Source organism: Rhagoletis zephyria, unplaced genomic scaffold (genome assembly GCF_001687245.7).
Source record: "Rhagoletis zephyria isolate East Lansing unplaced genomic scaffold, Rhagoletis_zephyria_1.1 Rzeph_scaffold_00988, whole genome shotgun sequence".
NCBI classification, from domain to species: domain Eukaryota; kingdom Metazoa; phylum Arthropoda; class Insecta; order Diptera; family Tephritidae; genus Rhagoletis; species Rhagoletis zephyria.
In genome coordinates, this window is record NW_016158072.1 from 103,730 (window position 1) to 129,855 (window position 26,126).

Here is a 26,126-nt window from a genome sequence, read left to right on the forward strand (position 1 = left end):
CTCAATTCTATCGACTAGGTGTATGGTGTCAAGTTAGCACTACATACCATTTTTTCTTAAAAAACGAGAGCTACAAATGTTTTCTTTCCACAACAAATTTACAACAAAAACACTACAATTAATGCCGTAGTTTACTTTTCCAAATTCGAAAACTGTAGTGCTAACTTAACACACGTATATTTTTGCGTGGAAGAGTACCACATTTCAGATTTTTGCGTGGAAGAATCGCACATTTCAGATTTTCGCGTGGAATAGTAGCACATTTCACTATTTGGGTGGAAGAGAAGCACATTTAGGGTTTAAACTAAATCATAAAAGCATAATTTACATTGCAAATTCAAGTGCTTATTTTATATTTCAATAATTCTATTATAAAATTCATGAAATTCAGACGGTATATTGCGTTTTGTGATCATTTGAGATCATCCACGTTTTTTTTTTTAGGCATTTTTCCCCTTTAAGCTTTATGCAATTAATTTTGTTTTATGGTTAACCATAGAAATTTTGTTTTCAGTATGTTCAATTTCAACTAAAATAAAATTCATTTAAAAAAACCATGTAAACCCACGCTAAAAATTTTGTAGAAATCTAAAAAAAGCAACTAATTGTCATTCAAATTTCAAATGTATTTACTCAGAAGTGTTACAATTTTTTTGAGTATGAAGCAAGGCGAATTCATATAAGGTGGTATCGATTCAACAAATACAACAATTACCTGTATTTTGTTTTTGCTTTTAGCTGGTGATTGTCAAATTTCAGCTATTCTTCTCCGAATGAAAAAGGGCGACAGAAAATGCAAACACTCTCACGTTGTCACTCATTCACTAGCAAAATATAAAATTTTGACAATCAAACACTACACACAGCTGATTAAACAACACCACCTTATATAAATTCGCCTTGGTATGAAGCTTTATAGCCGATTCAATTTTAGTGTGATAATGTGCAAGTTTCAAGAGCCTTAAAACCTTTGATTCTCTTTGTCGCATTCGCCACCATATAACGAATAAACACAATTTATTTTTAAATGGAAGAAAACCGCAACAACGGAAATTTTTAGCCACTTGAAACTTGCACATTATTGCAATAAAATTGAAAGGGCTTTAAACCTATATACTCAAAAAATTCTGAGAAAATAATTTTGAAATTTGAATGAACACTTTTAGATTTTTTTTTAGTTTTCTACAAAGTTTTAAATTTGGATTTATATGGACTTCTTCAAAGAATGAACTTTATTTTAATGAAAATTCTTAAAAATAAATAAATGAACATAAGTGGAAAACAATATTACTTTGAAATGAGGTACTCTTGATAAACTGCATGTACATTAGGGTGGTCCAAAACAGTGGTCGGAATTGTAATGCTCTAAACCTCTAGGATCGTTCTATATAGAAAAAAGTGTACCCCTATTTTTTTTATTTTAAAATCAAAAAATATTTAGAGGTCGCTCAAAGCGATCAAAGTTTTCCATGTATTTTTATATGGGGAAAAACAACTTTTCGTAGAAATGGTATAGAATTCTTGAAAATCAATATTTCTCGATCGGAAAACTCTGGTTCTCTTCAGGAGACTTACAATAATAATACCCAATTATTTATTTAACCATTTTTTAATACTAACGATTTTTTATTGGGCCCCCATTGCATTTTTCGGGGTTTTTGGCGGACCTACAAATTATAGTTGCGATGAAAAAATGGTTAAACAATTGGGTACTATTATTGGGAATCCTGCAGATGAAGAGTTTTCCGATAGAAAAATATTAGTTTTTTTGAATTCCAAACCATTTCTACCAAAAGTTTTTTCCCCATATAAAATACATGGAAAACTTTGGGCGCTTTGGGCGAACTCTATATATTTTTTATTTTCAAAATAAACAAATAGGGGTATATTTTTTCGGTATAGAACAATCCTTGGGGTGAGAGCATACAAATTCCGACTTTACTTTTTCACATGCATTTTTGGACCACCCTAATGTACATATATGTTTCTCATATTTATAAATAGATTCCCTGAGGAAGACGCGAATATGCGACAAAACAAGTAGGAGGAAAATAAACGTTTATTCTATTTGCAATAAAATACCGAAAAGCTCCATACACAACATTAAACTCTCAGCTTAGTCGAGGGGAAATAATTATAACATACATGTATGTTTGGTTTTTGTACGGCTGCTAGTACCACTTTATATGAATTCGCTACTCTTCTATGCGAGAATCTGAAATGTGCTACTTTAACACGCAAAAATCTGAAATGTGCTACTCTTCCACGCAAAATTCTGAAATGTGCTAGTCTTCCACGCAAAAATCTGAAATGTGCTACTCTTCCACGCAAAAATCTGAAATGTGCTACTTTTCGACGCGAAAATCTGAAATGTGCTACTTTTCGACGCGATTAATGAAATGTGCTAGTCTTCGACGCGAATAGTGAAACGTGCTAGTCTTCCACGGTAATTTGAGATGTGCTACTCTTCGTTGGGAGCGGCGATTTGCCCCCAGTGGGAGAAAGAACAAATGATAAATCGAATTAAAACAGTTAAAAAAAGTTTGCGAAAAGAGGTCTTGGATCAATATTACCCTAAGACGAGTAATCGCTTCGACATCTTAGATTCTGATGAGGCTAGGTTTCCTTATCTTAATAGTAATTGTCTAAGCCGCCGCTTAAGCCGAGTTCAGCGGCCGTGCGCGCGCACTTTGGCGGCAGTGGAGTCGACGCGACTCCGAAAATAATTACCGAGCGCGCACGGCCGCCTCCCAATCGTCGTGCGAAAATCCGCACAAAACAGTTCAGCTATTAACGCCGGTCTACGCGCACGCGCCCCCTTAATATTAGCATTTTAAAAATCTTTTTAACTGTGTCATCTTTTTAACATCCGTGAAAATATAAACTTTAATTGTTAAAAACTTTGAATAAACCGAGCGGAAGTTTGTAAAATTAAAAATTGAAGACCAAAGTATTTCCTTAAAGCGGAAAGAAACTGTGTGTGTGCAAGGTGAGTGCGAAAGGCAGTCATTGGCCCAGCTCTTAAAAAAAAAACACAAGAAACGTGAAAAATAAAAATTGTTAAATTAACAAAACATATAAATTTTTTGAAAAAGAAATGCGCAAACAAGCGTTCGAAGTGAACATATTCACAAAAGTGCAAACAATTTGAAAAAACGTAATTTTGTTGCGCAAAATTTCAAAAATTTATATACACAAGAACAACTAAAAGAAGAAGCAAAGCGCAATCAGCAGCCATCANAAGGAGCGTCAAGCGGCGCGCACCGCCGAAGAAAAAGGCGCTGAAGAAGGCGCAGAAGAACCCGCGCAACCATGCGCCGCAACCGCCGCGCAAGAAGACCGCCCAACGGACGATCGCGCGCACGCCCCAAGGCCTACAAACGGCCAATTTCCAGGGCCGCACCACCCACCGCGTCCTGGGCAACACGATCCGCGCCCTGAAAGAGCTGCAGGAGACGCTCAGCAACGCATTCCTGCAGGGCGGGGACGATGTCTAAGCCGCCGCTTAAGCCGAGTTCAGCGGCCGTGCGCGCGCACTTTGGCGGCAGTGGAGTCGACGCGACTCCGAAAATAATTACCGAGCGCGCACGGCCGCCTCCCAATCGTCGTGCGAAAATCCGCACAAACCAGTTCAGCTATTAACGCCGGTCTACGCGCACGCGCCCCCTTAATATTAGCATTTTAAAAATCTTTTTAACTGTGTCATCTTTTTAACATCCGTGAAAATATAAACTTTAATTGTTAAAAACTTTGAATAAACCGAGCGGAAGTTTGTAAAATTAAAAATTGAAGACCAAAGTATTTCCTTAAAGCGGAAAGAAACTGTGTGTGTGCAAGGTGAGTGCGAAAGGCAACCATTGGAATTATTCAGTAATAAAAGTGAGGTCGTTGACAAGGACATGCACATTCCCACGACAGCCGGTTCTACGTACCGGAATGACTCGGGTTTTACCCGACCAAGGGCTGTTGTTTCGGCGATCTAACCCCGTTTAGGTCGGCGAAATCCATCAAACGTTGCTCGATTCTACATCTTCTCCGTAGCCTTCTGCTCAGGGCTGGTATAGAATCTAACCCAGAGCCAGAAATTTACACCTGCTGCGTATGCCAGAGACGACTGCATACAAACTCCACCTCGGTCAGGTGCAATGCCTGTGACGGGTGGAGCCACCTCCGTAAGTGCTCGGGCCTACGTACGCATCGGCAACGGTCCCATGCTGTGCGAACCGGACCGCCTCCACGGCAAACCACCACCCGCCTGGGCAGCACACAATCAACACACCCACAGCTCAACACAACACAACAATAGACACACAAACAAACACAATAGCACCCACACACCGCCGCCGGCAATCCTAGTCCCTCCGACAATCTGCTCTGTGTGTCAGTCCAGAATATACCGTAACGTGACATCAGTCAAGTTCAACTCCTGCCTCGGCTGGTGCCACTTTAGGGTGTGCTCAGGACTTCGGAACACGCCAGATTGGACGAGTGACTATGTGGACCCCTGCTGTGCTGCCCAGTTGCATCCCTTCCCCGCGACGCCGCCAACCACCACCACAAGGCAGCACCCCCTTTGGCAGCACGTACAGCAGGGGGCCGGCAGGCAACACAACTCTTTACCACCACACATTACAATCGGTCTCCCCAGGCACACAAAGGTGCTACAATTTAACTGTAACGGGCTCCAGAGCAAGATCGAGGAGATAACTGTCTTTATGGGAAGGCATGGAATATTAATAGCTGCGGTCCAAGAGACGAAGTTGCACGGCAATTCAATCCTGTTGAATTGCGCCGGATACAACATGCACCGTCGAGATCGCGAGCGAGATAATGGTGGAGGTTTAGCGTTCATCACGCACCACACCGTGCAGTATCGTCTGATTGCAGCAGACATCGACCGCAGGGATTCCATCCTAGAATGTCAGGGTATTGCTATCCGCTCAGGCGATGTTGAGCTCGAAATATTTAACGTATACAGCTGCCCGGCAGGATATCACCCTGAAATAGGTGCGCTACTCAGAGGTGAAAACCGTATGGTAGTTGGTGACTTTAACGCGCACCACGATCTTTGGCACTCAAGCCTGTCAAATGATCGTAGGGGAATACATCTGGCTGAGCAGATAGACGATTCGACATTCTGCACAATGAACGACGACGCACCCACCAGGATTATGGGCAGCTGCTGCAGCTCGCCAGATCTAACAATTGTCAGCGCTGGTCTGATAAACAGCGTATCATGGCGACCTATGCTGACCCTAGCATCAGACCATCTGCCCATAGTCATCTCGATTGATAAGCCTGCCGACTTTGCTTCCGTGGATCACCGGACTTATGTCAACTTTTCCTAAGCTGATTGGAAAGGCTTCACGGATGTTACCGAGGGCGCCTTCACTGCACTGCCCATACCAACCGAAGTTCATGTAGGTGAACGTAAGTTCTGCAGGGTTGTCACCGCTGCTGCAGCTCGCTTCATCCCAGCAGGATGTATTAAGGATACACGTCCGAACTTTCCTGCTGAAGCGACTGTTCTAGACGATGAGCGCAACAACCTTCGTCAGGCCGATCCCGGAAATCCCCGTATCAGGGATCTCAATTCAATTGTGAACGTACATAAGCGGAAGAAATGGGAAGAGCATTTGAAGACCTGCAACTTCGCCTGTGGTGTGCGCAAGCTTTGGTCAACCGTGAGGTCATTGTCTAACCCGACGAAGCGTGACGACAGTGTCGAGATAGACTTTGGTGACCACGCTTCGTCGGACCCGGAGCGATGCGCGAGCTATTTTAGCCGGCAGTTCATTCTGCATCCTCCGGTGGATAAAGCCAAACGTCGAGTGACCAGAAGGCTGCACAAAATGCCAAAACCTAGTGCGCCTCTTGTTTTCACCAGCGGTGAGGTAAGGGTAGCCATCGGGAAGGCGAAAGCCTCCAAAGCCATTGGACCCGACGGAATATGCATGTTGATGCTGAAAAATTTGGGTCCTGCGGGAGTAGCGTACCTAACGGAGGTCCTCAACCTGTCTATGGCCACTCTCGTCATTCCAGACATCTGGAAAATGGGGAGAGTGGTCGCACTGCTGGGGAAACCAGCCAACAAAGGAGTCTTATCGCCCAATAACCCTCCTTTCCCCGGTATCGAAGACACTCGAGGCCCTGCTGCTCCTGTATTTTACGAATCACCTGACCCCAGCGAAGCATCAGCATGGGTTCCGGAAAGTGCATAGCACTAAACGCCATAAACACTCAGATAACTCGTGGCCTAAACCGAAACCGCCCCTGTGAGAGAACTATTCTAGTAGCGTTGGACCTGTCCAAGGCGTTCGACACTGTCAGTCATTCAACGCTACTAGAAGATATAGAGGCCTCCTCACTCCCACAGGGACTCAAACGGTGGTCGGCGAATTACCTGAGTGGTCGACACTCGTCAGTAATTTTCAGAGACAAAACTAGCAAGCCACGTAAAATTAAACAAGGGGTACCACAGGGTCGTGTCCTGTCCCCGCTACTGTTTAATTATTACATCTCAAAGCTTCCTCAACCACCAGAGGGTGTTAACATTGTCTCCTATGCTGACGATTGTTCGATCATGGCGTCAGGGAATGGAATTGATGACTTGTGCTCGAAAGTAAACGGTTATCTCGCCGAACTTTCTCGCTTCTTCACTGCAAGGAGCCTTGCCCTATCCCCTGCGAAATCCTCGGCAACCCTTTTCACCACCTGGACGAAGGAGGTCAGACTGTAACTGGGTATTCACGTCGATGGCTTAACAATACCGACGGTGAATAACCCGAAAACCCTCAGAGTTACCATCGAGAGTCTGCTCTCCTTCTCGGCGCATACAACCGCAATTGTCAACAAAGTACAGAGCCGCAACAATGTCCTCAAGTCGCTGGCCGGCAGCTCTTCGGGCAAAGATAAAGAAACGGTGTTGGCTACATACAACGCAATTGGCCGGCCGGTTCTAAACTATGCAGCGCCCGTATGGTCGCCGGGGACAAGCAGGACGCAGTGGATGAAGCTACAGACCTGCCAAACACGGCATTATGAACAGCGACAGGATGCCTCCTGATGACGCCCCAACACCACCTACATGACGCGGACAGCTGCTCACGGAAGAGCCCTCGCCAAGGCACATCAGGAGGCATCTTTACGAACTGGCCGTCAACCGTCAACCTACAGACAGGCCCTGAACGGCATTCACAGGGAAGCAGTCTCAAGTTATGTAGACTCCCGCCCTGTGAATGCCGTTCTAGGCACACAACCACCGGATGTGGACGGGACAGAACTTTGTCTGCCTCAGGAGACCCGCACTACAATAGCCCAACTTCGCTCTGGCTATTGCAGCAAGCTAAACTCTTACTTGAGTAGAATCCACGTGGATGTGCACAACGTTGATGGATGAACCGACCCGAACGGGGCTTAGTAGCCGCTACAACAACAACAAGGACATGCATATTAACAAAAAGTTTACTAAAAAATCATATAGCTATGCCACCAAAAAACACACACCCAAAGAAGTAAAACCCCTCAGCAGAGCACCCCGTAGACCCCCTGCGGTGATAAACCCGGTGTACAATTCACCGGAATACCGGAATAATAACCCAAATGGTCAAAATAACTAAAAAATTGTCTATGGAACAAAGAGACACGCAAACCTTTAATGATATCCAATCAGTAAAAAACCAATTTGAACGTATTTTAAACCAAAGAGATGAGATAGAAATCTTAAACACCTTCACTAGCAATGAAGATCTTGAAATATAATTGCCAATCATTAAAAGCAAACTGTGACACTATTGAGTACTATCAAAATAAATACAACTTTGACTTAGCATGCTTTAACGAAATATTTTTGTCCAACACTACCCACCATAGAAAAATTCTAAACTATAATTTAATCAAAAAATGTCGCAGCGATGGGTATGGCGGTGTTGCCATAACTACCACGCACGATGTTAAATTTAAAAAACTCGCCTATAGCTCCTAGTATGATGTTTTGATGATCCAAACCAAAAACCTTAACCCGAGCATTACAATTTTCAATATTTATTTTCCACCCATAATCAATATAAATGATTTCAATAATGAAATAACCAGGATTTTAAATTTTTTAGAGGCACATAGAAACATTTTCTTAGTAGGTGACTTTAATGCTAGAGCAACCCAGTGGGGTAATAGAGTTGCCTCAAGTAAAAACACCTCATCAGACACATTCAAAAAGATCTCTGTTTCGATGCTTAAATGGTGGGGACTAAACGTTGAAAACGGATATTCGGTCGGAAAATGGCTCAGTGCTTGATCTGGCTTCAGCAATTGCGGCTTGTCATGTGATTGGAGTGTTGATTCCATCATGATTGGGGGTAGTCATCACTTTCCCGTCTCCATTGAGATTAAGGAATTAAGCAAAAATGTTACTATAAAAACTTAAAACTTGTTAGCAAAGAAAAAGTTATGTGAATCCCTCAAAGAATTGGTTTGTGAATCCAACATACATGACTTTGAAAGCAAAGTACAAGAGATCAAAAGAGCCACTTGCGTGACTAGTGGAAATCGAACCCCCAAACCCTGGTGGAATGAGGAAGTTGACAAGGCGTACCGATTCTTCCGGATTGCGTTCCAAAAGGCCAAACAATGGCCTAGCCCTAACAGTTTCGAAAATCTGCTTGAACAGCAAAAGTCATGGAAAAGAGTTGTTAAAGACGCCAAAAAGAATAATTTCAACAATAAAATCGACCAAATAAACTCCATCCTATGGAAAAACCTGTGGAAGTTCGTCAAGACGTTACGAGGGGATCATGGTCAAACTGCTAAGGGGGCTTGGAATGATTAGTATAACCAAGATTACCTTAATATGCTTAAGGAACAAATCCCGACACAAGAAGCGGTGATCGAAATTAACTGCCCTGGGCAAACTTGCCCCGACCTTGCAATCACATGTGATGAGATCAACCTCATACTTAATAAGAAAAAAGACTCGGCGGCGGGTGCTGATAACATATTCTATAGCATGCTGAGATCACTGTCTGCGTTCGCTCTAAACACTTTCAAAACCTCTATTAATGATATTTTCCTGTCCAATCAAATTCCCCCCCACTGGCGCGTAATAACCCTGTAAGGAAACCGCGGACTAGTGAATTAAATTTCTAGTTCCGTACTAGGTCTTTATCGGCAAAAAGGAACTAGTCCGATAGGAACTAGATCCCTACCAGTCCAAAATCGGCGAAAAGTGGTACTTTTAAAAAACTTATTTTTTTCAGTTTTTTTTACTAGAAATCTATATCTAAAGTGACGAATTTATAAATAGTTCGGAATTATAGAAAAACGGATGCAGAACGAACTAGATCTTAATTGTCGAATTTAGAACTAGTTCGGAACTATCGAATAAGGGATGCAGTGGGGGGCTTGTTTACTTTACATAGATATTTTTCGGCGGCTTTTTCGTTCAAATACGCTTCTGTTCTGTGCTTCGCAGATGCTTTTTCATAGCTTGGTAATACAAAACTAAAATTTGTGTTAACATTTATACATCTTGAGACAGTCTGGAATCTAAGAAATAACAGCGAGCACCTCTGCAAACTCAGCTACAGCTAAAGGTATGTAAACGTATATTTCTTACAGTCAAATTTAATTTCAAATTGAAAACACATTTCTTCCAAAATAACATAAAATCACACACACGGAAGAACCAAAAAGATTGAAAAATCATGATACTTTTTTCTTTCGTCTGTCGATTTTAGAACTGATTCGGAACTATAGAATTTAGGACTAGTTCGGAACTATCGAAAAAGGGATGCAGCGGGGGGCAATTGACACTTCCTAGGACATCGCCATGTTAAATTCGCCAGTTGCTTGCATGCAAAAGAGATTTATCGCGAACCAGTACTGGGTCTAAATGTACTAGAAGTGCACCAGTTCAGAACTAGAGATTTCCCCCATAAATAGAGAATTTTAGACCTATATCTCTCATTTCAGTTCTGTTAAAAATAGTAAATAGAGTTATTAAAGAAAGACTATATGAATCTGTGGAGCCGAACTGCATCCTACCAAACTCCTTCGCGTACAGAAAAAATCTCGACAGCGATGTGCATCAATCACATGCTACACCAAATTGAGGTTCTCAGAGGTAGCAAAAAGCAGGTCATTTTGTGCTCCACAGATGTATCAAACCCGTATAATTGCGTCAACATTCATACCCTTCAACAAATACTTGTAGACCTGAAAGTAGAGAAACTATATTGACTGGATATCAAACTTTTTGGCAAGCAGGACACTAAAACTAGGCAACAGTACGGTCGAAATTTGTAATGGGCTACCGCAAGGAAGTGTGCTGTCACCAATCCTCTTTAACATTTATACGAAACGGTTACACAGCCTATCTGACTCCAATATGCAAATATACCAATTCGCCGATGATTTTTTCTTTGTTTCGTCTGATAGTAGTCTTCCTGAGTCAAATAGCAACCTCCAGGCAAAACTAGACGGCTTCATTGAAATCTGTAGACAACTGCCACTAAATTTTAACCCAAGCAAAACTAAAGTTATGCATGATAGCAGGGGACCAAAAAGGGAGATTAATGTCACTATCGACCTGACTAGATTACAACAAGTTAATGAAATTAAAGCACTGGGCAGAGTAATAAACAGCTCTCTGACCATGAGTACTCACCATAAAACCACCATAGAGGCAAACAAATGTTAAATCTGGTCTACACCCGCAGCAAGCTATGAACATACATATACAAAAGTCTAGTTAGGTCCAAAATTTAGTATGGCTACACTACTAACGGTACACTGCTAACGGTGCCAAATCTGCCTCAAAAAAATACTCACGCTACAAAACAAACTTCTCAGAAGATGCTCAGGTTTAACGCCTTCTACCCCTATTCCCACCACGTATGCACTGGCTAATGAACTGCCTCCTGCAGAGGGCAATATGGCTGACAGCGAAAGAACTGGCTAAAATGTTTGCAGTTAATGACCCCATAGTTGATTCGGTTAGATCCAGCACCCTTGTTAACTCCAGTTACTCCTTCACTTATAGCAAATACAGACAAATTTTTGACCGGCTTGAACCTGTGGGCTATCATCCAACCTCCACCAACTGTGAAATAATTGACAGTGCATTCCCTGGCCTCAAGGCCACAATGCCTGCTGAATGGGCCAATGCCCACTTCTCCAGGCTGCTCAACGATTACAAAGAGAGGAGGTTTAACGTCATGTTCACTAGGGTGGGTCAAAAAAATCAAGTTTTTTTTTTGGATCCGGCACACGAAAACTAGTTCCTAGGTACCTCTAGAAAGTACTTACCAAATCTGAGCTCTTAATATTAACGGGAAGATTATGCTCATCATAGTTTTCCGTTTTCAATTTAGTCTCATATAAAAATGGTCATATCTTATCACCAAGAGATCGTCAAACCAGTTGCATCATCAATATTTATAGCAAATTGACGCTCTACAAAAATGGTCTCATATACTATTTTCATTAATCTAACCATTAAAAAGATATTCAAGGTCAAAGATTGAAGTATTTTAAGGAAAATAACTTTTTTTGTTTTGAATTTGGTAACCCACTGAAAAATAATTATTGTCAAATGAGTTTCAATTATTTCTATACGGAATTAAATGCTCTACAAACAAGGTCTCATTTAGTTAATCGATTACTCTAACCATTTAGAAGATATTCACAGTAGAACTCCAATGCCTACTGATTTTAATAGTTTTTTAATAAATATCTCCAATTTATCCATTTAATTAATGAATTTTGAGATAATTTATGATCTATTTCAGAAAAAGAAGGTTTTTATTTAAGAAATATCATCAAACATATCAGCAGAAAAAAAAATCTATTTCGCCATATGAAATTTTATAATTCAATACAGTACTGATACAAAAATATATTTTTTCTTTTAGTTTAAGTTATAAAAATTGACTTGATTGAAAATCGAATTGATAAAAATTGATAAACTCAAATTCTCATGAATATTTTCAAAATTCATAAATTGAATGGAAAAATTGAAAATATTTATTGAAAAACTATTAAAATCAGGCATTGGGATTCTACTGCGAATATCTTATAAATGGTTAGAGTAATCGATTAACTAAATGAGACTTTTTTTGCAGAGCGTTTAATTTCCTATAAAAATAATTGAAACTCATTTGAAAATAATTATTTTTTAGTAACTTACAAAATTCAAAACAAAAAGTTATTTTCCTTAAAATACGTCAATCTTTTACCTTGAATATCTTTTAAATGGTTAGATTAACGAAAAGAGTATATGAGACCATTTTTGTTGAGCGTTCAATTTCCTATATATTGACGATGCAGCTGGTTTAACGATCTATTGGTGATAAGATATGATCATTTATATGAGACTAAATTGAAAATGGAAAACTATGATGAGCATAATCTCCCCGTTAATATTAAGGGCTCAGATTTGGTANATCTTTTAAATGGTTAGATTAACGAAAAGAGTATATGAGACCATTTTTGTTGAGCGTTCAATTTCCTATATATTGACGATGCAGCTGGTTTAACGATCTATTGGTGATAAGATATGATCATTTATATGAGACTAAATTGAAAATGGAAAACTATGATGAGCATAATCTCCCCGTTAATATTAAGGGCTCAGATTTGGTATGTACTTTCTAGAGCTACCTAGGAACTAGTTTTCGTGTGTCGGATCAAAAAAAAACTTGATTTTTTTTTACCCACCCTAATGTTCACTGGTGCATCGCTTGCTGACAGCAGGACTGGGTGTGACATATACAACTAGAATTGTTACACGGAAACCTCATTCCACCTGCCCTTTAAGTCGTCTACAGCCTTTGGGGAACTCTTGGCCATTGAAGAGGCAAATAACATCGCCTCAAATAATAACTACAGGAAACTGGTCATCTTTACTGACAGCCTTGTGTCGTGCCAAACCCTTAAAAACCCAAACTCACTCAATAGCATTGCTAGTAGAATTCTACGAAACAGCCATGAAACCGCTTCCGATAATATCCATATTGTATGGATACCCAGTGGGGGGGAATGAAAGGGTTGACAGTATTCCCAAAAAGGCAATAGACAATAGCAGTTGTAAAAACTACTTCCACACAACCGACGAAGCTATTAAGCAGATAAAACAGGCACTGTATAATGAATGGTATGCCGATTTCTTGGCATATGCAAATGAACATCCTAACTTATATGCTACCATCTACCCTACGAGAAGAGATACCGCATGGTTCAAAAAACTTTAACTGTCTCCTACTAATATTAAAACCTTAAATCGGATGCTAACAGGTCACACCTATGCCAAGAACTACCTGTTCAATATTCAGGACTATCGGTCAAATCGCTGCTCGTGTGGTCAAGCTGATGGATACATTCATCAGACTTTTCACTGCAGGCGAATACGAAATTTTCCAAACACATAACAACTTTGAGGCAACCTTTTGTGACAAAAATCTGGCCAAGAAAACTCAACTGGTTAACTTTTTACAAAAAGCCAATATCGTCTTCTAACTTTTATGTTTACAATAACTTTTGTTTAATATCTACATATGCATATGTATAGTACTGGTGTTGCAACTAGTACATTCGTTTCATGTATCTATTATTTGTACCCAATAATTTTTATTGGGCTCGAGGCCGTTTTTGATGAAAAACTTATTGTGAAAAAGCAACAATAATTTGAAAAAATGGTAGAAGTGATAGCTATTTCGGAAATCACCACATTTCCTCATCAGACTTCTTTCAGTAGGATTCGAACNGCCAACACAATCAAGCGCAGCTATTCCGCTACGATTTACACTTGATCATGTAGTTGTTGGTTTTGTTGGTTTTTGTTAATAATTCTATTTTTAGAATGTTTAACTTTTAAGTGTGCTCGTCCTTAAGTTATTTGTACCGTTTCCACCTCGCTCAAACCTTATCAATCTGCTGGTTGGCGCGTCAATCCGCCGTATACAAGCCGCACCTTGACTACAAGCGTTTCAAGCCAACTTCGGCACGCCCAGTGCAATCGTTGTAACAAACCGTCAAACGTGTCCCAGCATAATCGATAATACGCTCTGAAGTTTAATTACACCAGTCAGAAGATAAAATTCACGGAGGAACAACCTGTAATATACGGTCCTAAATCTTAGGAACTGGCCACTAATCCAAACCCCAAAAAAATATATATATTTTCGATATTTTTAGGTAAAGTAATACTTTTTCCTTAACTAGCCCCAAATAAAGATTAAAGGGCATTCAAAAGGCGCCTTGTTGCTGTTCCTGCTGCAACGTACCACCGAATTGGTTTGAAATTCAACATTGCGATTTGTAAGTATGTATGTACGTGCATATAATTTCTAAATTTTCTATTAAATGTTTTGTTTGTCCTCAACCAGCTGTACACTGTTCTGTTCCTGGTGCAACATATCACCATAGTGCCTGGTGATTCAACATCCCAACAGCAAGTTGGAAGTCGGTTCCTGCTACTTTGTGCCACCTTATTGCTAGGTTAATCAACAACCAAGTTTGTTGCTCTTGCTGGATGGAGCCACCGTATTGGTGTATGATTTAACATGGCGATTTGTAAGTATGTATGTTGTGAACAAAATTCATACATCTCTATAAAACTTTCACTTTGTTCAACCAGCTCTACATTGTGCCACCTTATTGTTAGGTGATTCAACAACCGAGTTTGAAGGTTAAAAGGTTTGTTCCATTATGTCACTTACCGACTCAACCAGGATGTAGTGGAGCACTTCTTTGGTGCAATGAGAGCGATAGCCTTCATGACAATCCCAGCCCAATGCAATTTAAATACAGGCTGCGGAAATATTTGCTTGGTGAGTTTCAATTATTATTAAAACATGTATAAATCGTTATCTTCTACCTTTGTTTACATTACAGCACGAAGTACGGAGTTTTTGAGGCGAAGTGTCAACGTGTCAATGGACGACACCGAATGGCTAGGGCTTCAGAGTATCCCATCATCCACAATTAGGGGATATCTTTCTGAAGCGGACAGCTGCAATGCGGTAGTTGACGTAGATGAAATGGATGATGATATGGACCAATACCATGAAGACGCGGTTGGGCATCTGGGTGGTTACATCATTCGAAAACTCCACCTCGACGGTCTTCGGTCCCAAGACCAAACATTTACACGGGTGGACGAATTATCGTCGAAAAGTTAAAGGTGTTGGAAAAAATATTTCATGACGTGAATGGGGCCAAAATATATTGTGGCAGAGGTCATGGCAACGATACTTAAAAAATCCGAGCTGGTTGATTTGCCAGAAACAGTAAAGAAAAATTTTTCACATGCAGGATGTATTTCCGCATAAAATTTTTAAACACAAACGACGTAGTAATTATAATTAAAAATCATATATGTACATATTTTAATAAATTTTTGCCAAAGAATTTGTAAAATGGACCATAGTGCAGTTGGAAATCGCATTTATCTATTATCAATACATTTCCATGCATTATTAATTCGAAAAACATGAGCTATTAATAAACATCTAAAACTGAAAAATATGCACTTAAAACATTCAATATAACTGAAAATATTCAGCGATAAATGGGTGTTGTTGTTGTAACAGCATACAAATTCCCCAAAGAGATTTTGGGGAGTGTTGCTGGAGTGACAGTCCTTGGCCAGATATAAATCTGGGTCGTTCCGGTTACGTAGACCCGACTGTCGTGGGAACGAGCGATAAATGGTGGTTGTCTTTTGTTCATCAAGTTCCCTTTTAGCTTTCAATTCTCGCCTGAAGCATTATTTCCAAGCCGATAAGAGGGAATATAAAATGGATAAGTAGGGATCAACACATACCAAAACGTGTTTGATTCCAAAAGTTGTTTAGTGCTTTACCAAATTATAAATAAATGTTTAAATAATAATAAATAATGTTTAATAAAAATTATCGCATGCCGCCCTAATGTATAATAATTACTTTTCTATGTTTTATTAATTTAATAATAATTAATTACTGATTTATTGTCACCCCAGTACTACGATTTTAATAAAGTAGTAAGGGGAATACATGACCGGAGTTTGAGGGTCGACCAATAGTACAAAAACATTTTCTGATGTCACCTTGTTTTTATTTCAACATGATCAGTGAAAATTTAATTTTTTCACTTTATCTTTTCGTTATATCATTTTAAGCGATTCTCGATCATTAAAGGCTAACATCTAGCAAGTAATTATTTGGTAAATTATTGTGAGTTTAAGACAATTTGGCTTCAGGAAAAACATGGAACAATCGAGCAAGTAAATCGCATAACAACCGAAATCCGAACGTTTGAAAAGAGGGAATATTGCGCTGCAATATTTGTTGACGTCGCCCAGCCATTTGATTGCGTCTGGCTAGACGGTCTTATGTATAAAATACAGATGCTTCTCCCACAAAGCACACACAAACTGCTTAAGGCATACTTTTATAATCGAAAGTTTGCAGTTCGATGTTACACCACCATCTCTGAAGCCCATGCAATCGAAGCTGGAGTGCCACAAGGCAGTGTCCTTGGCCCGATGCTGTATGTCTTATACACCGCGGATATTCCTACAAACGACCGCCTGATAGTGTCCACTTTTGCCGATGACACTGCCATAATCAGTCGCTCCAGGTGTCCTCTACAAGCAACTGCGCTCCTAGGCAATCATATGGAAGCTGTTGCCAATTGAGTCGCAAACTGGCGAATAAAGGTTAACGAGCCAAAATGTAAGCAAGTTACATTTACACTGAATAAGAGTAACTGTCCGTCCTTGTCTTTGAACAACGTACAAATACCACAAAGCAATCATGTCACTTACCTAGGACAGGCGAGTTACTTGGCGAAACCACATACTGGCTAAAAGGACCTATGGATGTGAGTTATGGGTAAACTCAAGCAGCGGCAACATCGAAATCCTTCGTCATGCGCAATGTAAAATGAGAACATTCACCGCGACCTGAGAATACTATAAGTACAAACCGAAATAGAACAACAGAAGACGAAATATGTATCGAAGCTTTTAGTGCACCAAAATCATTTAGCAAGATCTTTATTGCGTGTCAACAGGACCTCAAGACTACGTAGGAATTTGTATGCTGCTACAATAACAACCGTATCTACGTAACCGGAACGACCCAGATTTATATCTGGCCAAGGACTGTCACTCCAGCAACACTCCCCAAAAAGTCTTTGGGGAATTTGTATGCTGCTACAACAACAACAGCTACGTAGGAATGACTTACCAGCCCAGTCGTAATCTTTTCTTAGGGCCAGTTAAGAAAATACTCATCCCAACTAGGGGATGTAAACTAAGTGAATAGATTAAGATTCGAAAACTTATTGTTAGGCTCTTAGGCAGGACATATTCAATAAATAAAAATTAAAAGTTAAAAAAGAGAGAATGATATTCTTCGATGGGTTTGAAAAACACGCCCAACTTTTCTTTTTCACAGCCACAAAACTTTGTGAAAAAAAGTTGTCAGAGTGAAAAAATTTTGACAAATTAATTTTTTTATATTTGAAAACAGAATCATATTTTTGTGTGAAGCGATGAAAAATGTTTTCACAGAACAGGAACTGGCCCCCAGAATTAAAAGAAAAAATATAAAGCAGTTTTATAGTTCATTAAATTTTAGTATAATAGAGTACAAATGAATAAACGAAAGAATAAATAAAATAAAATAAAACCTTTTTAATAAACAACGCTTTTATAAATGGGCTAAAAAGTAGAAAATAATAATTCTCAGTCCAATAGAATTTGTTTTAATAACTTTTGATTTTGAAATTTTAGCACAAGTCATTATAAACCACTTATGAGATTGAAAATGAAAAGCATGGGGCGCATGCAATACGAAGCATTAGATTTAATTGACAATAGTCAAACTACATAACATAGACCTTAAATTTCTACAGAGAAAGTACAAATTTGAAATCGATTTTAAGTGGTCGTTGTTCAAATATCCACATACATACATATATTACCCTTCATATCACTTCTGGTCTATTACATGCGCCCCACGCTTTTCATTTTCAATCTCATAAATTGTTTATAATGACTTGTGCTAAAATTTCAAAATCAAAAGTTATGGAAACCAAGGTATCAAATTTTCTCAGACAAGATAGAAACAATTCCTACTTTTTGCTTTAAGAAATTTCCGTTGGGATTCTCAATACACCCTTCCACCTTATACGAGCCGATTAAAACTTATTAATCTTCCTACACTTTCCAGCCGCAGGCAAATACTTGGTACAATTTTTATAGGTAAATTACTAACAGGCTCAATTTCAAGTCCGCTTCTTCTTGGCGAAGTTAGCCTTAATGTTCCCTCCCGGGTATCCAGACACTTTTGCCCCCTATTTCTGAAAGCTTGTAAAACTAATTTTGAATTGCACGACCCACTCCGTTGCTTATGCCAGGATTTTAACTCTCATTCCAGGGCGTTTGATATATCAGATCCGCTATTCAGCATTAAGAAATCGATACTGTCCTCTCTCAATAAATGAATCATTAAAATAAAGACATAAAATCGGCTGATGAATTTAGTTCTGTAGCTGAACAGTTTTAGATCTCGACACTTAACAAACTCCTGCCTATCGTGACTCGGCGCAAAAATTGAAAATACTGGTTCCGTACGTCATGCGGACTGCGCCCCTCGTGCGGATGGGCGGGAATGGAGGGTAAAAACCGTTGGGATATTATTAAAACAAACTCTATGGGACTGAGAATTATTATTTTCTACTTTTTAGTCCATTTATAAAAGCGTTAAAAAGTTTTTTTTTTATTATTTATTTTCTAATTTTAGTCTTGTCTGTATTTAATTTTGCAATAGATATTAAAATAATTCAACGATATTAATAGATTGGTGCACACACATGCATATACATATGTATGTACATACATACGAGCACCAATCCATATAATGAATAAACTCAATTTATTTGTATATGGAAGAAATCCGCAACACCTTTGGCGAAAAAAATTCTAAAAAATCAACGGTAACTTTTAGCCACTTGAAACTTGCACATTATCAAACTAAAATTGAAGGGGCTAAAAACTGTGCACTCAAAAAAATTCTTACACTTCCGAGAAAAAAGTTGGAAATTTAGGTGAAAATTTGTTGCACTTTTTTGTACCTTTCTACAAATTGTTACAATTGGGTTTTTATGGGGTTTGTCTGAGAATGAACTGTATTTTAATTGAAAATTCTTAAAAATAAATAAATAAACATAAGTGGCACACATATCACTTTGAAATGGTGTGCTATAGATATGACCGATACCGTATGTGTGTACATTGCTTATTTTATTTGGTTTTTGTTTAATTTTATATACATTAATTGTTTTTTGCCTTTCTTTGTGTCTATATTTAAATCAGAAATTTGTTGCACTATTGTTCGATCATAAGAATATTCATATTGATTCTTCATTAGATGCAGAAAATTGTTGGAAAAAAGTTTTTGAATTAAAAGATTCTTCAGGTTCATATAAGTTTCCCAATTATTAATATAGCCCATTTCCTATGCTTCAGTAGAACGTATATACAGTTGTTTAATAATGTGTAGGACGGACTTGAGGACCAGATTAAGCACTGATATAGTTGCAGTAATATTATATACAAACCAAGGCATAAAAAATAACGGTAATACTTTGTTTGAACCGCAAGAACAAATGTACCAAATGAATCGGAGAATGTAATTAATTTGTATATACTAAGTACCTGTAAATAGAATGTAGTACACGATACTCATATCTGTAATAATAAAATTTTGAATGATTTGTTCAGATTTTGAGGATTTTTCATTTATTTTTGAAGAATTTGGTAATTTTNATGAATCATTAAAATAAAGACATAAAATCGGCTGATGAATTTAGTTCTGTAGCTGAACAGTTTTAGATCTCGACACTTAACAAACTCCTGCCTATCGTGACTCGGCGCAAAAATTGAAAATACTGGTTCCGTACGTCATGCGGACTGCGCCCCTCGTGCGGATGGGCGGGAATGGAGGGTAAAAACCGTTGGGATATTATTAAAACAAACTCTATGGGACTGAGAATTATTATTTTCTACTTTTTAGTCCATTTATAAAAGCGTTAAAAAGTTTTTTTTTTATTATTTATTTTCTAATTTTAGTCTTGTCTGTATTTAATTTTGCAATAGATATTAAAATAATTCAACGATATTAATAGATTGGTGCACACACATGCATATACATATGTATGTACATACATACGAGCACCAATCCATATAATGAATAAACTCAATTTATTTGTATATGGAAGAAATCCGCAACACCTTTGGCGAAAAAAATTCTAAAAAATCAACGGTAACTTTTAGCCACTTGAAACTTGCACATTATCAAACTAAAATTGAAGGGGCTAAAAACTGTGCACTCAAAAAAATTCTTACACTTCCGAGAAAAAAGTTGGAAATTTAGGTGAAAATTTGTTGCACTTTTTTGTACCTTTCTACAAATTGTTACAATTGGGTTTTTATGGGGTTTGTCTGAGAATGAACTGTATTTTAATTGAAAATTCTTAAAAATAAATAAATAAACATAAGTGGCACACATATCACTTTGAAATGGTGTGCTATAGATATGACCGATACCGTATGTGTGTACATTGCTTATTTTATTTGGTTTTTGTTTAATTTTATATACATTAATTGTTTTTTGCCTTTCTTTGTGTCTATATTTAAATCAGAAATTTGTTGCACTATTGTTCGATCATAAGAATATTCATATTGATTCTTCATTAGATGCAGAAAATTGTTGGAAAAAAGTTTTTGAATTAAAAGATTCTTCAGGTTCATATAAGTTTCCCAATTATTAATATAGCCCATTTCCTATGCTTCAGTAGAACGTATATACAGTTGTTTAATAATGTGTAGGACGGACTTGAGGACCAGATTAAGCACTGATATAGTTGCAGTAATATTATATACAAACCAAGGCATAAAAAATAACGGTAATACTTTGTTTGAACCGCAAGAACAAATGTACCAAATGAATCGGAGAATGTAATTAATTTGTATATACTAAGTACCTGTAAATAGAATGTAGTACACGATACTCATATCTGTAATAATAAAATTTTGAATGATTTGTTCAGATTTTGAGGATTTTTCATTTATTTTTGAAGAATTTTTGGTGTGGCAACACTGCCTCTGACTGAGAGAGGACCTCATTTACTTTCTTTTTTGTCTGACTATTACTGACTAGTCCGGACTCGTACGGGATCGCAACTAAAGATTATATCTTATTATACTAATGTTTATACATTTAATAAAATTAAAATGAAATAAAATGCATTAATTTTGGAAATGTAACGCTTTATGAAATTTTAATGCATTAAAATTTTAAAAAATTTTATCCGTTAGCAATATTAAAAACCATTATTTTTTTTTCTAGTGAGATATATAAACCCTCGTGGGTTGTATGCGAAGCTTTTCGATCGGTAAAATAAAAAAGCAAAATTAACTTTTCCCTTCTTTTTTCTAAGCGTTTGGGCGTATCAATATAAATAACCTCTTTTAGAAAGACTTTGAATAATTACCAATAGTTTTTTTAGCTTCATTCAAGTATGTGTATTTGTAGAAAAATTCTTGTAAACATTGCTAGACGTTTTATGNGACTTTGAATAATTACCAATAGTTTTTTTAGCTTCATTCAAGTATGTGTAATTGTAGAAAAATTCTTGTAAACATTGCTAGACGTTTTATGAAAAAAAAAAAGCAATGTGCGTGCAACTCTGTGTGCTTTTCTTGGTTTTTATGTTGATTGTTGTTGCATACCGATTATATTATGGCCCAAACCGGACGGTAAATTAATTTAGCAACACATGTACACGACCCTATTCTGTTCTAAATTAATCAATAAACCATTTTTAGTTCCATTGGACAATGTGTTTTCCAACAAAGAATTTTTACTGAAAAATAAAATTGGTTGTTTTTTTTTTAATGGTTATTATACTTTTAATGCAATAAATTATTTCAATATCATTCATATAAAAATTTTAATATTAATGCAAAAAAATCATTAGCATTAATGTATTGAAATTTTATTAAGCATTAAATTTTCATAATTAATGTATTGAAATTTTCAGTTACATTAAATATCAAAAGTTAATGCATTAATTTTTTACATTACCATTAAAATACTAAGCATAAAAAAATTTGTGCATTTTTCACAACTCTGGGGTTTTGACTTTTAGTATGTGGTTACCGTCCTCTAACTCCCCTATACCCAACCCAGTTTTACCCGATCAGAAGTGCATTATATCAAAGTTTATCCTATATAACAATGTGGCAACACATCGATTTATTACCTAAGCTAAAAATTAATAAGACAGTTTTTAAAATTCTCACCTCATATCGACTTCGTTGAACGTGGTCAACATGGCGTTGGTGTTCTGAGCATCTTTTAAACGCGCGGCAATCTTTTGACGCATACGATTCATTTTTACGCGCTGTTCGGTACGGGTCCCGGTAATTTGACGGGAATAATCAGCTGGTGGCACCTTTACTTGTGGAGCAGCTTGTACAGGTGGAACAGAAGCAACCGGAATTTGTCCAGCAGCGGCTGCAGGTTTTGGTGGCGGCGGTGGCGGAACTGTTCTAGGTGCTTGAGGTGGTGGTGGGGGTCTAGCAGCCGGTGGTGGCGTAGAAGGAACAGCGGCTTTTGGCGGTGCTGCAGCAGCAGGTGTTGGTGAAGCTGGTTTTAATGGTGATGTAACAGCAGCTGCCGGAGCAGTTGGAGTACCTTCGGCTTTCTCTAATTTGAAAAGATCCTGACCTGCCTTCACTGTACTACCATCTTCCACTAAAATTTCGCGAATGATACCACCAAATGGCGCAGGCACTGGCATTGCCGTTTTGTCGGTCTCGACCTCCATAACAACTTGATCTTGAGCCACGTAGTCGCCAACCTTGACAGTAAATCTTAAAAATAATGTTATTTTATATTCGTCCAACTCATATATGTTAGCATTTTCTAATAGTTCGTTAATAAATATAAAAAAGTTGAACGGTAATTTTACCCACATAAAAGTGAAAGGACTAAGATATATAGGAAATTAATTTGAAAAAGAAAGAACTGATATCATATACTCATGAAAATATAGGAGAACAGTTAGTTTTCTTCATGATCCAATAATCGGAACTATACAAAATAAGTATGGGACCAGCTTTGAGGTACCACCTTTTCGAAAAAAAAGATTTTCGAAAACGGTTGACATGGTCCAAAGTGATCCAGTAAAAAAAAAATCCGACTAATTGCTTTTCTCCTCATTTTTTGTGGTATGTTAAAAATATGCAAACTTGGACTAAAACATTTTCTAAACCCTAAGCAGGAGGGCAAATTAAGTTCCGTTCTGGTATTTTCGTTTTGTCATCTTTTTCTGGTCGTGATCCGATTGCAGATAAGAAAAACGAACTTTTACGTTAGGTACAGTCTGATGACGTAACAAAAATTTCTTATCGCTTGTTATTGCGCTTGTGCAAAATGATCGCATATTCATACATATATACATATACACCTGGACATACGTTACATATTCTGCTAATCCCCGCTAGCCTCACAACTTCATATTCGCCAAATACACAAAAATTATTTTGGGTCCCCTGTTTCAATAACAGCCCAATCTATAAAGTTTATATTAAATAATAATAGAAACCCAGATTTAGCATTTTATCTTATTATTTATTGGCCGTTAGTGTTAAGCAATATTGCACATTTTTCGAGCTCAAGGCCACATGAAAATAAAACACAAATTTCAAGATTTTGCATTCGTTTTTGTTGTCGAAATTTCGACTTCCAACTCTGAACTCATCCTCAGGAACATCTTGCAATGTTTGACCGAATGAAGTTGAAATATCGGCAACTAAAACCTATAAAAATCTTAACATTTGTGTCTGATTTTCCTGTGGCCTTGAGCCCCAATATTCAATATATTTAGGAAGTTCAAATAAGACAACATTAAAAACGTTTGAAAAAATCTATTTTTTACTCTTTTGTTGAATTTCCAGACTATCTTATAGAGTATGAGTTAAATTTAAATTGTACAGATTTCTTCAGTTTTAACTAATGGTTGGTTTCTTTTTTTTTTTTTGTTTTAAACCATCTACATTTAGATGGGTCATCAGAATGAAGAAAAATTGCTTTATCATAATGTCCTGTACATCAAGGGATTTCATAATGATTTTAAAGACTAAAATATGGGACCATCTCCTCAGTACAACTTTCAGGGGAATACAGACAAATGGGAGGTTTTTTTTTTTAACTGCAATTAATTTCCCTATTATAAGTTAAACATTTTAACAATGAAGCTTGCATGCTATCATCCATTGAATACATATTCCTGAGTTTGGTAATAACGATATTAATTATTTAAAATTTTGCAAAGTTTTTATAAATATTACTCACTTAACATCGCCTTCGGCTACTGATTCAGGAAACGGTGGCGTTTTTATTGTTTCTATTGCCCACAAATTACTGGTTGTATGGAATCCTTGACCGCCAAAAGAAAGTATAGTTCTGTAGAAACTTTGCTAATTATTACCAAAAATATCAAAACCGATTTTTAAGACCTACCGTTGCGACGAGGAGAATGCAGGCGGTAAGGATTCATTTCCAGTAGGGCAATGATTTTGTCCCCCTACTGCCGATCTTGAAAACTGACGTATTAGACATGATGCGCTAACCTAAAAGTGATAAAAAAGGTTTGTCTAAAGTCTACGCAAAGAAGTTGATTGCACAATAGAGCCATATCGTCACGAGCATCAGTAAGCATTTTCATGCACAAATTGACAGTTTGCAAACTTCTATTCGCTTTCGATTAAGTTTTCTTTACGTTACATAATTGTCATTTCCAAATACTTTGCTTTCACTTCGAACTGGTCTCACTACATGTTACCACACCCGCTGTTTTGACGCATCCTATAGATATTCATAAATATTTAAAAAAAAACTTCTTACTTCTTGACTACGCGCTGCCTGTATTCCCAGCTTAAGTAGGTCGCGGGGAAGACGCCGCATCGTTAACGATATTAATCCCGACATTACAATATTCTCTAAGTTAAAACAATATTTCTCAATGCCGAAAACTGTTATTTTCCACCCCGCACACTTCTCCCAAACGATCAAAGAACAGAAATTTTGCACTGTGATAGAGTTGCAAAACTATCGATTGCATTATCGATAGTTTCGATGGTTTTTGACTATCGAAAACATCGATGGTTTTCTAAGTACTATCGATAGTTTTCACTAACACATAAATGCATCAGTTAAGCTGATGCCAGATAAAACTTTGTAGCTTTGCGTGACATTTATAACTTTGCCAGCATAGCGCCAGACGCAAAAGGTATGCCACAATGAACGCCAAAAAATCAATTTTGCACTGCTTTTTTACTCGTCAAAATTGCTGTGGATTTTAGATATTTTGCTTTAAAATTATCAGCAATGTAATTGAGTTTTATGTTTCAGCATGAATACTCGAATTTGGACGAAACAAAATAAATATTAAACCGGCTGATTGTCAAAGCGCGCAAAAAGATGGGAGTTGGCCATCTTTTCGCTTCGCGCTGCAGCTTTAATGATCTATGTGGCATGCTTTGTGCATTTTCATACAATTCATCTTATGGGCTGTTTTTGCTTACGCGTAAAAGCACATTTAGCGCATTTACCTCTAAATGCTACTCTAAGGGCCGGTTTCTTAAAGACTGATTAGTGCCTAAACGGGGGTTAATCGGTGTTTTGGTGAAAAAGCGTTTTTTCAATGCCCGATTAGCACAAATTCGTCGGTTAACAACCGATTAAGTTTACCAGGCGATGGCCACCGGTTAGCTGCTAACCGATCAAAAAGTGACATCTGACAGCTGTAAAAAACATCAAAAATTAATTTATTGTTATTTACACGCACATTTTTATAATTATGGAACATATAATTGGGCTTTCTATTATTTCCAATTTGGATTCGATGCGCGTTATAAGAAAACCGCGAACATATGGAGCGAAAGCAAATTTCTTTGAGGAATATGACGAGTATACATTTGTAAAAAGGTTTCGTCTTTCAAAAAAAAGTGCTCTGTATATTTTTGAAAAAATTCAAAGAAAAATTCGAAATTACACTCAAAGGTTTGTGGA

General features: G+C 37.7%; 1 protein-coding gene across 1 annotated transcript in view; it reads right to left on the reverse strand.

The window, feature by feature from the left end:
• Nucleotides 1-25,170, reverse strand: part of LOC108362318 (dihydrolipoyllysine-residue succinyltransferase component of 2-oxoglutarate dehydrogenase complex, mitochondrial) — a 123,708-nt gene extending 98,538 nt beyond the window's left edge. The window contains exons 1-4 of the mRNA XM_017615259.1: nucleotides 24,960-25,170; nucleotides 24,576-24,685; nucleotides 24,408-24,518; nucleotides 22,352-22,924 (exon numbers count right to left, since the gene is read on the reverse strand). Coding sequence (XP_017470748.1) covers nucleotides 22,352-22,924; nucleotides 24,408-24,518; nucleotides 24,576-24,685; nucleotides 24,960-25,043 — 878 coding nt within the window. The 5' untranslated portion in view covers nucleotides 25,044-25,170. The remainder of the gene's footprint in view (nucleotides 1-22,351; nucleotides 22,925-24,407; nucleotides 24,519-24,575; nucleotides 24,686-24,959) is intronic.
• Nucleotides 25,171-26,126: the final 956 nt, after the last annotated feature.